Genomic DNA, 13,593 nt, shown 5'->3' on the forward strand with positions numbered 1-13,593 from the left:
TTGGAATCCATTAACACTGAACAAATGAGCATGCACCATTAGTAATAGAAGGGAGAAAAGGAACCCTTACATAACTGAAACAGCTGCAGTTTATGAATAGAAGCAAATGATTCAGTCATTAACAATGAGCTTGCACTGGAAAGTTAATGACAAGTGCCTTTGTTATTGGAACATAGCATCACTCCTCTTACCTTCCAATCACCTCCGTGTACTCCAAAGTACTTTAACAAAAGCAAAAAGCTGGAAATGCATGATAAGTGTATTTTTGCCAAATATGTGTACGGATAAGAAAAATGTTATTAGTGTGAGAAAAATGACAAGCCATGAAGCTGAAGTTTTATTCATGGACTTGAATGTGTTATTAGAATTACATTACCTTGAAAGACATTTTAAAAACCCTTCCCTCATTCAAACTACAAAACCAAATACAAAATAATGTGTTAACAGATCTTATTTTTTATTTTTTTGCCATTGAAATATAAACGAAAACAAACATTAAGAAACCTGAGATGACTGAAGCCAAAGCACACCATGTGCCAAAGCAAACCCTTCCCTCATTCAAACTACAAAACCAAGTACAAAATATTGTGTTAACAGATCTTATTTTTTTATAATTTTTTTTGCCATTGAAATATAAACAAAAACAAACAAAAGGAAACCTGAGACAACTGAAACCAAAGCACACTGTGTGCATAATAGTGGAGCTCGGGACTTATTAATTTAGCACTTTGGCGCTGAATCTGTCTGAGCTTTGCATGCTGGCCAAAGCTTAACCGCCATGCTGCTAACCATGGATCCCTCTGACCATTCAGACCGGTGAGTAAGACAAGAGGCTTACACATGGAGAAATAGAACAGGTCCTCCCTTTTTGCGATTTCCTGTGACCACGTGAACAATTTATAAACCAGCTCTGCTGCATTCCTCTGTGACATGACATGTACATGGCGCTGTAGAGAGCGTCAATCACATTTTTACGATCACCGTGTTCATCTCCTCCATATCCTCATCTCAAGCAAGAGTTGACACTCCAACTCGCCACTTCCAATGTAATGCCAGTATGACTGTAAATTAATGTTCAATTACTGGCAAATTCACTGTGCGCTTTTGGAATCTCCTTGATTGCCAGACAAAATCCTACAAGTCCCAGATATACCTTTCTGGTTTTGTGTAAAATGTCCATTGAAGGTGGGTGGAAGACTTAATGAAGATCAATGGACATTGGAGCTCACTCTTTGTCTCATTGTTATTGTGCACCCTTTGGCTTGCTTATTAGGTGCTCCAAGAATTAGTATGTTCTTCTGCCATGTAGTATGTGTTTGCACTTATTTTAAATTGCATTAGCTGAATTGCCATGAGGTGCTAATGACACTTCCTGTGCACATTTTCTTATTCACTCAAACTATACATAATTAAAGTTATTTCATTCTCCAGGTTTTCTGCATATTATTTCAGTTTTATTAGTGCACGTTCCCCAGATGATGAAGAATATTGAGGCATTTATAGATCTTCATTCAGGTGGCTAATCGCCAAAAAAAAAAAAAAAAATTATTATTCACATATGAGTATATTCCGGAGCTTGGAGTATATATTACACAATTATTCCCCAAAGAAAATGGTATGATCCACACAAGGCCAGACAATATAAAAACTGATATTTATTTTTATAATTGTGAATCAATGCTATAGAATTAACATGTCAGCACTATCACCACACAAGCTGCTTAGGAGTTACCTGAAGTGTAAGTTTTCTTGTTCTGGACCACAAACCCTGAGCCCTATACTTTCCATTGTAAAGCTGGCAGATCATCAGAACCTTCGTACTGGAAAGGTTTCACACATAAAGGTGTCTAGCGCCTAGACAGTTTTGTTTGTCATACCTTTACAAAGGCCAACAAAAATGCACTACATTTTAAATAAACCCCAGAAAGAGAACTATCCTTAGGGATTATCTCTCTGGGCTTTTGACCATGGTTCCCAGCTAAAGTTGAAATATCAACACCTGTACACGACCCACAGTATGCCTGTGATCTGCTAAAAGTGTGATAAATCATAAATGAGATCACAAATAAATTATGCAAGGTTAATTTATTTGATAGTTATTAAAGACTAGTTATTAAGAATGCTTAAACCATTGAGTGAAGTTAAAACTAAAATTCAGATTTTAAGTTGTACGTTAATGCATTCATGTTCAGACAGCAAATGATATGCACAAAATAAATATCCCATCCATTTTTACCAGCCAAGTCATACACTTCCCAATGGATAGTCCGTGTTTTATCCACAACTAACAATGCTAAAACATGCAGATAATCAGATAGTCGTAGCCTACAATCCGTATTAAAAAATGAGAACATCTTCACTTTTTTATTTTATCGAGCAATCTAATTTTCCCGATAGATAGAAATATACTAAATAAAGGATCAATTAGACAAATATCAGAATTGAAATGCGTGGTTTGGGAGGACACTTCTACTGATCGGCTGTTTCGTCTACTACTGAAATAGTTCTGTGAGTTTTTTTAAGGAATTGCAGCTAGCCTGGACAACGCCCTCTACGTTCTACTTGTGAATGGACGGCGCCCATGTCAGTCAGGGGGAAGGGGCGCCGCTAATTTCTCCATCACAGTAATGTCAGTTTGGGTTTCAGATTGCATCCCTGTGCCTTTGGAAAGAGTCGTTAGCTCCTCATTCTCATCAACGCAAGATAGTCCATGGACTGCTGATGTCCCGCTAAATTGGCTTACTTTATTATTTAGGTTCTTTTGAGTATCGCAGAGGAACCGCTCACTTTTCAATAATACAGAAAACGGTTGTCCTTTTCGTTTGGTTACTAGTGCGCAGTAATACAGAGACTAAATACATTTAAGATCTGACATTTAGAATAGGTTATATTAATTAACATAAATAGACGCAACTTCAAATCAGGATTCCCTCATGTGATACCAAGTCGGGACTGATTGCTTCAATCATCGACGATACACTTATTTAAAAGACTTGTGCAACTTTGGAGTAACGTCTTACTAATCAAGAATCGAATGCGGAACTTGCTTGGAGAGGAAAACATATATGTATATTTTGTTTTAAGACAACTAAATAAGCATTTCAGACCTGAAAACCTGACTGACGTTTGAGTATGTACAACAAGTATTTGGTCGCGGTTTTGAATTTTTCCATTTTAGTGCGTGCGCTAGTGGCTTACGAATGTGCGCCATGTGAACTCCGGACGTGTCTTCAGAAGCCCCCGCATACCTGCGAAGACGGCCGGACGCTGGCACGAGACCCATGCGGATGCTGCGACCACTGTAGTCGGCTGGAATGGGAGCCTTGTGGCGGACCAGACTGGACCTTAGGCTACTGTGGCTTGGGGCTGACCTGCGCGGCTGTCAATAGTACGACAGCTGTAACTCTGCCTGAAGTGGGAATCTGCAAAGGTTGGTGCCGTAGCCTATACACAAGAGCATGTAGAACCTGATATGATGTGACTTGGACTGTGTTACAATGTGGTTGATTACATCTAGATATATCAGCATTTGTTCTGTAATGAATTAATACAAATATGAATTGTGAATGTAACGTAGTAGATTACATTCATTCTGATTTATCTTTCCTTAAGAAACGGATCTCTATGAATGAGGCTCAAAAGTGTGTAGTGTTAGCACTGCATGAAAACCATGGGAAAAGGAGCGCAAACGTACGCCTAATTCCCTGAAGTGGTATTGAGTAATTTGGCTTCATAGTGTGCCAGCCGCCCCCTTCGTGATTAAATCAACCCCCCGGGTTTTACATCGGCAATAGGCTAGTCAGATCAGAGTTCCACGAAAGAGTAGCTCTTAACTGTCAAAGGAGAACATCTTGTCAGTGAGGAGTTTTCTCTATCCCTCTTTCCCCTCTGCTCTTTTCAGTTGGTAAGGGTAACAAGAGCACTGGCAACATGCCCCAAGTCAGCATTACTGTTGTTAAGCTTTAATTTCAAAAGCAGGACATGTGTCTAAACTCCTAGTCAATTTGGCAAATCAGTTTTTAGCAGAAATAACCCCAACAACTCTCATTTAGAAATGTGTTTTAAAAGTAGTGATTAATTAACTTTTGCTGGTACATTTATTATAGTCCAAGACATAGCATTGCATAACATGGTCTGAATTAGGTATGGTAACAAATTGGCTGTTTGTTGAATAATGCTTTGCCATAATGTGGTTGCGCAACCAGATCCTTTTTTCGTCTGGTCCCCTGGATAGTATAATCCCCAGCATTGCAAAAGACATGCCAGTAGGTCAGATCTTTATGGTTAGATAGTGTTGTTCTAGAATTTACAATAGTGACCCTACTAAGAACAAGCATTTTGCAGTCCTCATCCTTCCCACCAGCATAATAACACATGAACCACAAGCATGTAAGCCAACGTAGTGCTCAGAATAGTTTGTGTTGGTAGTCTGTATTTTCATATTGAAGTTGTGCAGACATTTGTAGGATAATTACTTGTGTTGTATGTTGTCAAAGCCACCCAGAAGCTTAGCGGACTTTGCCTTCTAGTATGTGATGTTGGGCTTTTATCCTTTCACACGCCAACCCTCACCTGTGTTTTCTCCAGCTCTAAACAAGTCAATTGCAGGGGACTGAAGTTAAAGAAGGTGAGAGAAAACAGTCTCTCGAAGAGCCGGCTCTAAATTACTCTGCCCTGCCTGCGTCATCATGTGGGGTCTCTTATACCCCACAACACTGGCTCCGATTCAGCCCTGGGGCAGTGCTCTGATTGAGCTTTATTTACAAAGTCAGCAGAGGAATGCTAATCCCTTCTCCCATTCACTACCCCTCCCCAAATTAGCAGCATTAAATTTGCTTAAAATTTAATAGGCTCTCAAGATGATTATGCCATGGCTCCAGATCTGTCGCTGCAGGCATCCATCGCACACGCTTGCCTGTAAGGCCGTCTTAGGGGTAAATCAACGCATCGGCATGATTTGAAATGGGAGAAAGACGCTACCTGATCTGGGATTTCCTATGAAAGCTTTTAAGTAGCACCTTAAAGTGATTAAGGTTGCAATCATGAGTTTGGGATGAACGTTTCCGTTTCTGTTCCCCGTTTTCGAGGCTTGATTCTTGCATTCAGGGTGGGCTCGATGTGGAACTTCCTGTGCGGTTATCAGGGGCAGGTGGGTAGCGGCTCATATCTCAGTGGACTTGCTGTGGATACTCAGGTCTATCAGCTGCAATGCTACTGTATTCACACAAGCATCTGCTTTTGCTTTGAGGGAAGGGTGGTTAAAAAATATATTGCGGTTCAAAATGTCCCCTCTTCCTCTTTCCAGCATCCACCTCCACTGGTGCATGTAGCAACTAGCCAAAGGTGGTGTTTGTCCAGAACTGCTATGAGAGGACAATACCTCTACCACTCTCTCCCCTTGCGACCCCTACCCTGTACACAGTCACTATCAAACTCATGTTTCAAAGACTTCCTTTTTAGCTCACTATCAGCAAGGGGCCGCAGAGGTCAGCTGCCTCATCACCACTCTGGATGCCAAGACAAGCAGTCTCCATGACTAAGAGGGGACTTCTGAGACCCCGCAGTGCAAGTGCCAGCCATCAGGACCACAGGCTCGCCTGCTGATTGTATTTCCCCTCCGGTTGTTTAATCTAATAATCAACTCACTATAAACCTGACCCCAAGACCCCCTCATTTTTGGCACCTACCCCTGACTGCCGGGCCAGATTTCCCACTTCAGTGCCCCACAGACACCCACTTCTCAGCACAACATAAAAGTACATTTTCAGATGGAGAAAATGTGGAGGTGCAGATCATATTAAGGTGACAGGAAATAAGTGAGAGAGTTTGCTGGAGCACAAGACCTGCACTTGAAAAGCTTGCCTGTGTTGCCAGTCGACCCGTGAGATTTGCAGCTTGTCCAGAACCACCATGCTATGTGATAGCAGGAGGTTTCCGCAAAATGGAATTACAAGGCCAAACAAGTTAATACCCTCCCACCCCTCACCCCCCACGGACTGGGCTGCATTAACATTAGCTCTCAGCTACCCCTGGGTAAGTGGCCCACAAATGAGATTACCCTGCTACCCAGGGTTTTTTTTCCTTCCTCGTGGCCTGAAGTGAAAGGTGCTCTGAGGCTGAGCGTCTGTCTGAATCCCTTCATGCCAGGCCAAGTCTCACAATTTGCACCTCAGTGAGGGGTTTGCTGCATGAGCGGCGCAGTCAGCACCCAACTTTAATGATTCAGTCTGTTGAATAAATCCCTTTATTGCTGTGCCAGTGTGCCTGTTTCAAAGGAGTGTCATCCAGCTCACAGACTCTAAAGGATGACAGGAGGCACAGGGGAGATTCAGCCTCAGAGTCAGATTCAAGCATTCAGTGGCGTTGGTTTTATTTCTCATTTGAGTACGACTGTTCCTTGTGCAGGTGAGAGATTAACACTGAGGTATAAGAGGCAATGCAGGCAGCGTGATGAACACTTTTGTCCTTCTTACACAAATACGTGCATTGTTCATGATGTCATTGTCTGCTGCTCCTATGTTAAACAGAGGATGTTATCTTGTGCCCCTCACGGTTTGAGTCAGAAAGTGCCCTGGCCTCCTGGTCTATTTTGATAAGCTTCCTGCAATCACCTCCTCACCCCTTAGGAGGGGAAGCGTCACGCTCTCGGCGGGCCTGTTTATTCACACGCATGCACAGAGAGGCCCTGCCACATGGTCGCCCGGCGGGGCCCTGCATTCTTCTGCCGATCACAGTCTCTTAATCCCAAGAGGGCCGATTGGCTATTCAGCGCACGCCACACCAGAAGCAGCTGACCCGACCTCTTTGTTTGTCGTTGAAACTGCCCGTTTGTCTCACGCACATCCCCTTTGAGAAGAGGGATTTTTTTGGGGGGGGGGGGGGGGGGGGGGGGGGGGGGGGCGGTGGCACAGACGCGGTGGCACATAGCGGAGTAATCGCTACCACCGCCGGCAAGGACGCCGAGAGCCCCCCTGGGCTGCGGAACCAAAGCGAATAAAAAGACGGTTCAGCAGAGACAAAGCCAGCTTGATTAGTGGTGGCCGTCTTGCTTGACGGGAGCCCTGGGAGTGATGTCGCTACTCTGGCTTGGTTTGCGTTGATGGTGTTGCCTCTCCCTTCTGCAGTTTTTCCAGACAGTCCCGAAGCAGGAGTGGAGGATGAACGATGCCCCCTTCTGAGCGGATGCAGCAGGTCGGGTGGGCAGTGCTTCTGCGACACACGCAGAGCCTGCATCAGCACCTTCACCTACCCCAACATGGAGGCCTGCATGAGAGCCACCAGGACAGGTGAGGGCCCCTCTTTATCTCCTGACTCATCAAAGATTTTGTTCACTGATGAAATCAGTGGCTCAGAAAACTTTGTAAGTAATTTGTTCTATTGCACACTATCAGCCCCACGCTAGTGCACTGAAGTGGCAGGAATGTGATACCATTGTCACAGTGGTCAAGGAGCATCATGGGAAGGCATTGGGTGGGAGGATGCACTAGTGACCAAGGCTGAGTGATGCTCTGAAGCAACACACCATCACCGCTCACAAACTTCCATTGGTCTTTTCCTCCTTCTTCCTCACAGAGAACGGGCACCACAACAGGGAACACAGGGAGAGGCACAAGTTTGTGGGCCCCTCCAACCCTGCCTGCATGTTCTCTGGGTGCAACCTGACGGCCGAGGGCTGTGTGTGCGAGTCCCAGAGCTGCAGCCATCACTTCACCTACATCAACCGCTACCAGTGCCAGGCTGCCGCAGGTAAGTCCTACAGTTAAGCCCTCTCTACGTTTTGGAATTGACATTGTTGCACACAGAAATACTAATTTACTCATAAGATATAATGTGACAGGCAACCCTCAGTGTGGAACAGATTTGTTTTCTACTTCGCTTTGTTGAGTTCTAAGTGTTTCCAGTGCAATGCAGATTGTGACAAACTTGGGTGGATTTGTTTCCTCTGGGAGAGTTCCTGGAGAGTTCAGAGTTTGTTTGAGGATTTTGTGGCCTATTTACAATACAGCACATTTGCCATTCTCAGGCTGACAGCACTGCTACCTGATTGTCTTAACTCAGATGTGAGAAGGTAGCTGGTGCTGGAGCCTTCCTTGGGTCTGTCCTTATGTCACTTATGCTTTCCTTTCGCCTTGGATGACAACAGTTTTTCTTGTTGAATATAGTTAAACTGAATTCAGACAAAAAAACATTTTGAAAGTGGCAGCAGGGGCCCAGTGAGGACATGTGTAAATTTGGCAAGCCGCTGGGCTAGGGGGGAAGGCAAGGAGAGCACTGATAACTCTGCAGCACATTGTTCTCTGTGTAATCAGACATGGGAAAACATCCATTGGAGGGAAGAAAAAAAACTACAGAAGCATACTGTAAGAAGAAAAGTGTAATGGGAGTCTAATCTGTGCTGCACTGCACATATGTAGAAAGAGGACATTTCATAGCATCATGCTGGATTCTTTAGCAGCAAGTCTCAAACTTTTCTCATGGTGTATAGCAGGCAGGTTCTGAATGAAAGGGAATATGGGAAGGTGTGGGGGGTGAAGGAGCCCCTTGAGAAGAGGCTTTCTCAGTGAGGTAGATGGTGGCCTGTCTGGCGTACACTTCTTACTTTCTTTTGACTGGCACTTCTAATGTATAACTTGGGCCGGGAAGAGGATTTTATTTCACCCTTTGCAGAACACCTGAGACACATACGTCCAATTCAGAATATTGAAAGAAACCATTCATTCAGAAATAAGGCTTGAAAAATCTCAGGGGATTTTTTAAACATATTCATGTAAAATGAATAATTATGTAACCTCATCCTCTTCTTGATATATATATATATATATATATATATATATATACAAATGTTCATGAGTTCATACTGTATTCATATTACCATTTCCTATATAATGCAGCCAGTAGCACACCAGGGAGCAGCTGTAAACTATGAAAAATAATATGACCGTTGCCGTTGCTGCAGTGCATAGTACCTGGACCAGTATTTTTGTTTGAAGAATCCCCCTCAATAGAAAACAGCGCATATTCTTCAGATCGTGTGTCATTTGCATTGAAGTGTCACTAGGAAAAGAGTATGTTTGCTCCACATTTGGTGTCACAACACCTCGCTTTCCAGCTGCTGTGTGAAGACGATGACACCGAGGGCTCGCACCACTGGAAAGAACAGTAAACAGAATTTCTCTTTGGTTTTTACCCACATGACTGAGGCCTGTTAAGCACACACATCTGGTGGCGATTAACTTGTTGGCCTGGGTGTCTCTTCAGAGTTGGAGCTGACCGTTCGTTATCGCCGTTCGGCTGAAGGGAAGGGGGCATCCTAGATCACATCGGTTTGAGTTCACAGGGAGCGTCGGAGTGTAGTGGGCCAGGAAGCATCCCACGCAGCGGTGTGTGAACTCTCCAAATTTTATCTAAATCCTGTGGAGAAAACAAACAGGGAATTAGCTCTCCGCAAACACGTCCTGTGCCTGTAATAGATGCTTGTGTGCCATCAGTGTCCTGTTTTTAGCTCCGCTGGCGCTGGACTGTTTCTTCATTCCCAGCTGAAAATGAAATGAGTCCTTGTGGACCTCAAAAACTTTAAGCTGTCTGTTTTAACGTAGACACTCGTGGTGGTTTGACCTTGGTTTTTGATTTGTATGTCTGACTTAAGTTGCGTCATTTTGCATTAAATAATCCTGCGAGTTTTCTTTGTTTTTTGTTTAAGAAGCTTGCAAGAGAGACACTGAATTCAAGGTGATCCTCTCCTTTAGCCAAGGACCATGCAGTGTGGGGAAAGTGTGCACTGAATTCTATTTCAAATGCAGGAGACATTGACTTCAGCTCTTCAAGTGTTAGAAGGCAGCGATGAGCAGGGGAGGCAGCTACTTAGAAACAAGTTGCATGCTGGGAAGTGACTTTGAGTTTGTGTCATGTTCAGGAAATAGCTGTAGGCAGAGTGTCTGTGCTCAGTTATATAATACTGCTTGATTTTATGGTTTTGATGAATGCCAGTGGTGTGGACTACCTACATGCAGCTCCTGCTAAGTGATTCTCAATATTGTGATGTGATTCATGTCTCTAGTTAAGCTAAGGGCTCCGTTGGTCCTTCGGTTTTGAACAAAGGCTGTGGGAGGCTGAGGTTGGCTTTGGGAGCATGGATTGTATTGCCTGCTGAATATCTGCCCTTACCTACATTGACTATAATTATTACAATTCCATTTAGTTTGGTACCCTAAATCAGAAACCATACTATTTTTCAATGTTTTTTATAAACCAATATAAAGTTGTTTTGTCTTAAAGTTGTTCTGTGTTTTGCAAAAAACTACTTTACTACTTTGCAGTCACAGTATTCACAATATTCACAATATAAATCATAAAAGGAATCAATGCAATTTATGGTTACTTGTGGTTATTCAAAAATGCAGTGTAGTTATTAAACCAATACACTGTACTGCCATCTGATTTAAGATCATTTCAATAAAAATGCAAGCAATGAGCCGCGGTGGCGCAACAGGCTAAGACGCAGCAGACTTGCGGTTGCAGTTTGCTGCAGTTGCACACCGGGGACCGGGGTTCGATTCTTGGTCCTGCCAAAAGCCAAGTTTGGCCGGCTCACGTGGGGCAGCAATAATTGGCTCGCTGCTCCAGAGGGAGGGACTTGGCAGGGTTATTAGATCGCCACACAATAAGCACCTCGGGCGCCTCGGAATCACGGCAACGGGCACGAGAGGAGACGGCTTGAAGAAGGCGTGTCGCTCTCGTTCGGGCCGCCGAGGGACGGGGTACGGGCGGTACATCTAATACGACTACCTCCAATTGAATCAGACGAGGTACAATTGGCTACCAAATTGGGAGAAAAAGGGAAAAAATCTGGAAAAAAAAATAATAATAATAATTTGCAAGCAATGTTCTTGCATACTATGTACTCTAGATATTTGAATATCTAATTTTAGTCTACCCCACTAAACCAAGGTTTTTTTGACATAGCGTCCTCTAAAACATTTTTTTCATCATGGAAAGTGGTCAACTAATACAATATCCTAACACGATATAGGGATATATATCCTTGAATATGTTGACCTGATTATTATACCAAAATTCTTGGATTGTTTTGGAAGGTTTAGTTTATTCTGCCGACATATTTTGTATAGGAATTATGCTTAAAGATGTATAGTTGTGTAGAGTCAGTGTGCATGTGTACAGTATATGAGTACCTAGCCTTTTGGAAATATACAATGTAGTATACTGGCATATGATGGGAAATGCACATTCTTCAATTTCACCCTTTAATGTTCTGTTCAAATGTTTGGTCAAGCACATCATAATTTTCCCACTGATTCATGGGGAGGACAATAAAGGGTTAAAGACCAGTATGGCTATAAAAAGGTAATTCTGCAGAGCTGGCCATGAGAAATCCAGGTTTATTTTGTGTTGTGAAGTTCACAGGTGCATGACCATTGAGAGCATAACGTTTAGAAGTATTACTGTGGACCTGGTGATAGGACTCCGGTGTGTATTTTGTGTTACAGTTTGAGTATCCCTGCATTCTTCACTTTAAAAACCACTATGATTTATCAAAAGGTAATTCTGTAAATCTGGTCATGAGAAATCCAGGTTTCACCAAGACATATTTATGCACGATGGACCTGGTGACCTGGTCCCGAAAGCATATTTTATGCAATGTGGACCTGATGATTTTAGAAATAAGGCCAACAAATTACTTTTGCTTCTTAACTGCTCTTTATTATGTGTTAAGGAGTGATTTTTGCTGCTGAATTTTATTCTCTGCCTGAGGGAGGTTTATATAGTTTTAATAATATAATAATGTATAAATTTAGGGAGTCATGGTTTGTTTTTGAAAAAGCAGTGATGTTGGCCACATTTAGCATTATGTTCCTGTGAACCTCATATTTCGCCAGCAGTTTCTTACTATAGTACACAGAGTGGGTGGATCTGGGTGGTGAGTGTCCCATAGGATTTATAATTCTTCTAAAGGACTCGAGGAACGGACAGGGCAACACAGTCCTCCATTCTCTGGGAATGAAATGGCTAAACATGGGGCTATTCTGGGTCACTGTCTGCCGTGACTCTGCAAACTTGCTGTACCGACATGAATCTGGCCCTCCTGAAATATCCTCATCTGAAAAGCTTCATTAGTTCTGGGCTGTTGGGGCCTGTCAGTGCTCCCCTGGTTTGGCATATCCTCAGGCCATCAGTAGTTGGCAGGCATGCCATTTCTGGTGTTTAAGTATTGTTTGTGGAAGTGCCATCACACCCAGATTCTCAATTCAATGATGTGATTTGATGTAATGAAAAACAAATTGAGGCACCCCAGGTGACATTTTAAGATACCATGTCTTTCTACTAGTGTTTGACATGTGCCCCTAAAGGCTCTTGTCAGGGGTTGGTGTATTACGTCCATTCGGGAAAAGCAGCTGTATCATGCTCTGCACAGTGAACCTCTGACCTGACAGTAGGGAAATGCTTGCAGGTTTTATTACTGTGCGTCAAAAGACACTGAAAGAGAGCAAGGCTCACTTTACGTGCTGCTATTCTATCAGTACGCCTCATATTTCAGAAGTCAGTGTTGCAGGTGCTAAGTTATGGGAAGCATTTACGAGGAAGTGATGGTCTCCAAGGCAGCGCATTTTAGAGCTCATCGCTGAGGTTTCAGTGTACTCTGAAAACCCACAAAGAAATACAAAATATACAGAAATGACACCCGCACTCAAAAGTAAGGCTATTGCGGGGGTGCATTGTGCCAAGCTCAGACAATGATCTCAAGAAGTCTGCCTTTCTTTTCTGTCTGAGACATTGTTAGTCCCTTTCAGCCCAGCCTCTTTCAGCCACTTTCACTGGCCTAATCTCATTGGAGATCTGACAATGAGGGGAAAGGCCCGTTTCTTCTGAAAGTGCACACTAACTGCCAAAAAGGCCCTGCCACCAATATCGCATTCTTCATCCTTGAATATTTTATCAAAGCAGAGAACGAGAGAAAACCTGGTTGCACTGGGACCATCCCTCTACTGCTTGCCATTGTTCTATCCATACAGAAATGACCAGCATGCTAGGATGTCTGATATTAACATTTTTATAATTTCCTTTCTGTGACCCAATGACTGTGCATAGTGATACAGCCTTGCTATGAACATAGCGAACCGTAGAGTTTTTAAACTCCTGCCACTAGTGGGCATGGGTCCAGAATGGAACTGCTTACGTGAGAAATAGACCCGTTGTCCCTTTGCGTACAAACTATATAAAACCTGAGGACTTACCAAAAACCACGGAGGGCAGCTGCACTAAGACTGCTTTGTTCTCTGCTGACTTGCTTCCAAAGTCAGTCAGTGAACAGAACTCACATTGTGCGCTTTTTCCGTGAGTAAACTCAGGCTGTCAACACAGCCTCCTCTGCCTGCGAGAGCAAGGCTAGCCAGCAGAAGACTGCAGTCCTTGTGCCCCCTGTAAAACGTACTCATTTACAAAGAAGTGTTTTTCTTTCATGAATGAGCTTCTGAGATGCCAGAAATATGTATTGTTTATAATAGCCCATTCTGTGGTAATAAGCCAATTTCTACATCCCTCCTTGGTCTCAGCTACGTGTTGTGTGCGTGCGTGTGT

The 13,593-nt window shown here is 43.3% G+C and overlaps 1 protein-coding gene across 2 annotated transcripts in view; it reads left to right on the forward strand.

Annotated features, from left to right (window-relative positions):
- Nucleotides 1–2,681: 2,681 nt before the first annotated feature.
- LOC133132406 (cysteine-rich motor neuron 1 protein-like) overlaps nucleotides 2,682–13,593 on the forward strand; it is a 36,154-nt gene continuing 25,242 nt past the window's right edge. For both annotated transcript variants that reach the window (XM_061247847.1, XM_061247856.1), the window contains exons 1-3: nucleotides 2,682–3,430; nucleotides 7,125–7,286; nucleotides 7,573–7,746. In XM_061247847.1, the coding sequence (XP_061103831.1) occupies nucleotides 3,133–3,430; nucleotides 7,125–7,286; nucleotides 7,573–7,746 (634 nt within the window). In that variant the 5' untranslated portion in view covers nucleotides 2,682–3,132. The remainder of the gene's footprint in view (nucleotides 3,431–7,124; nucleotides 7,287–7,572; nucleotides 7,747–13,593) is intronic.

This window comes from Conger conger, chromosome 1 (assembly GCF_963514075.1).
Source record: "Conger conger chromosome 1, fConCon1.1, whole genome shotgun sequence".
NCBI classification, from domain to species: domain Eukaryota; kingdom Metazoa; phylum Chordata; class Actinopteri; order Anguilliformes; family Congridae; genus Conger; species Conger conger.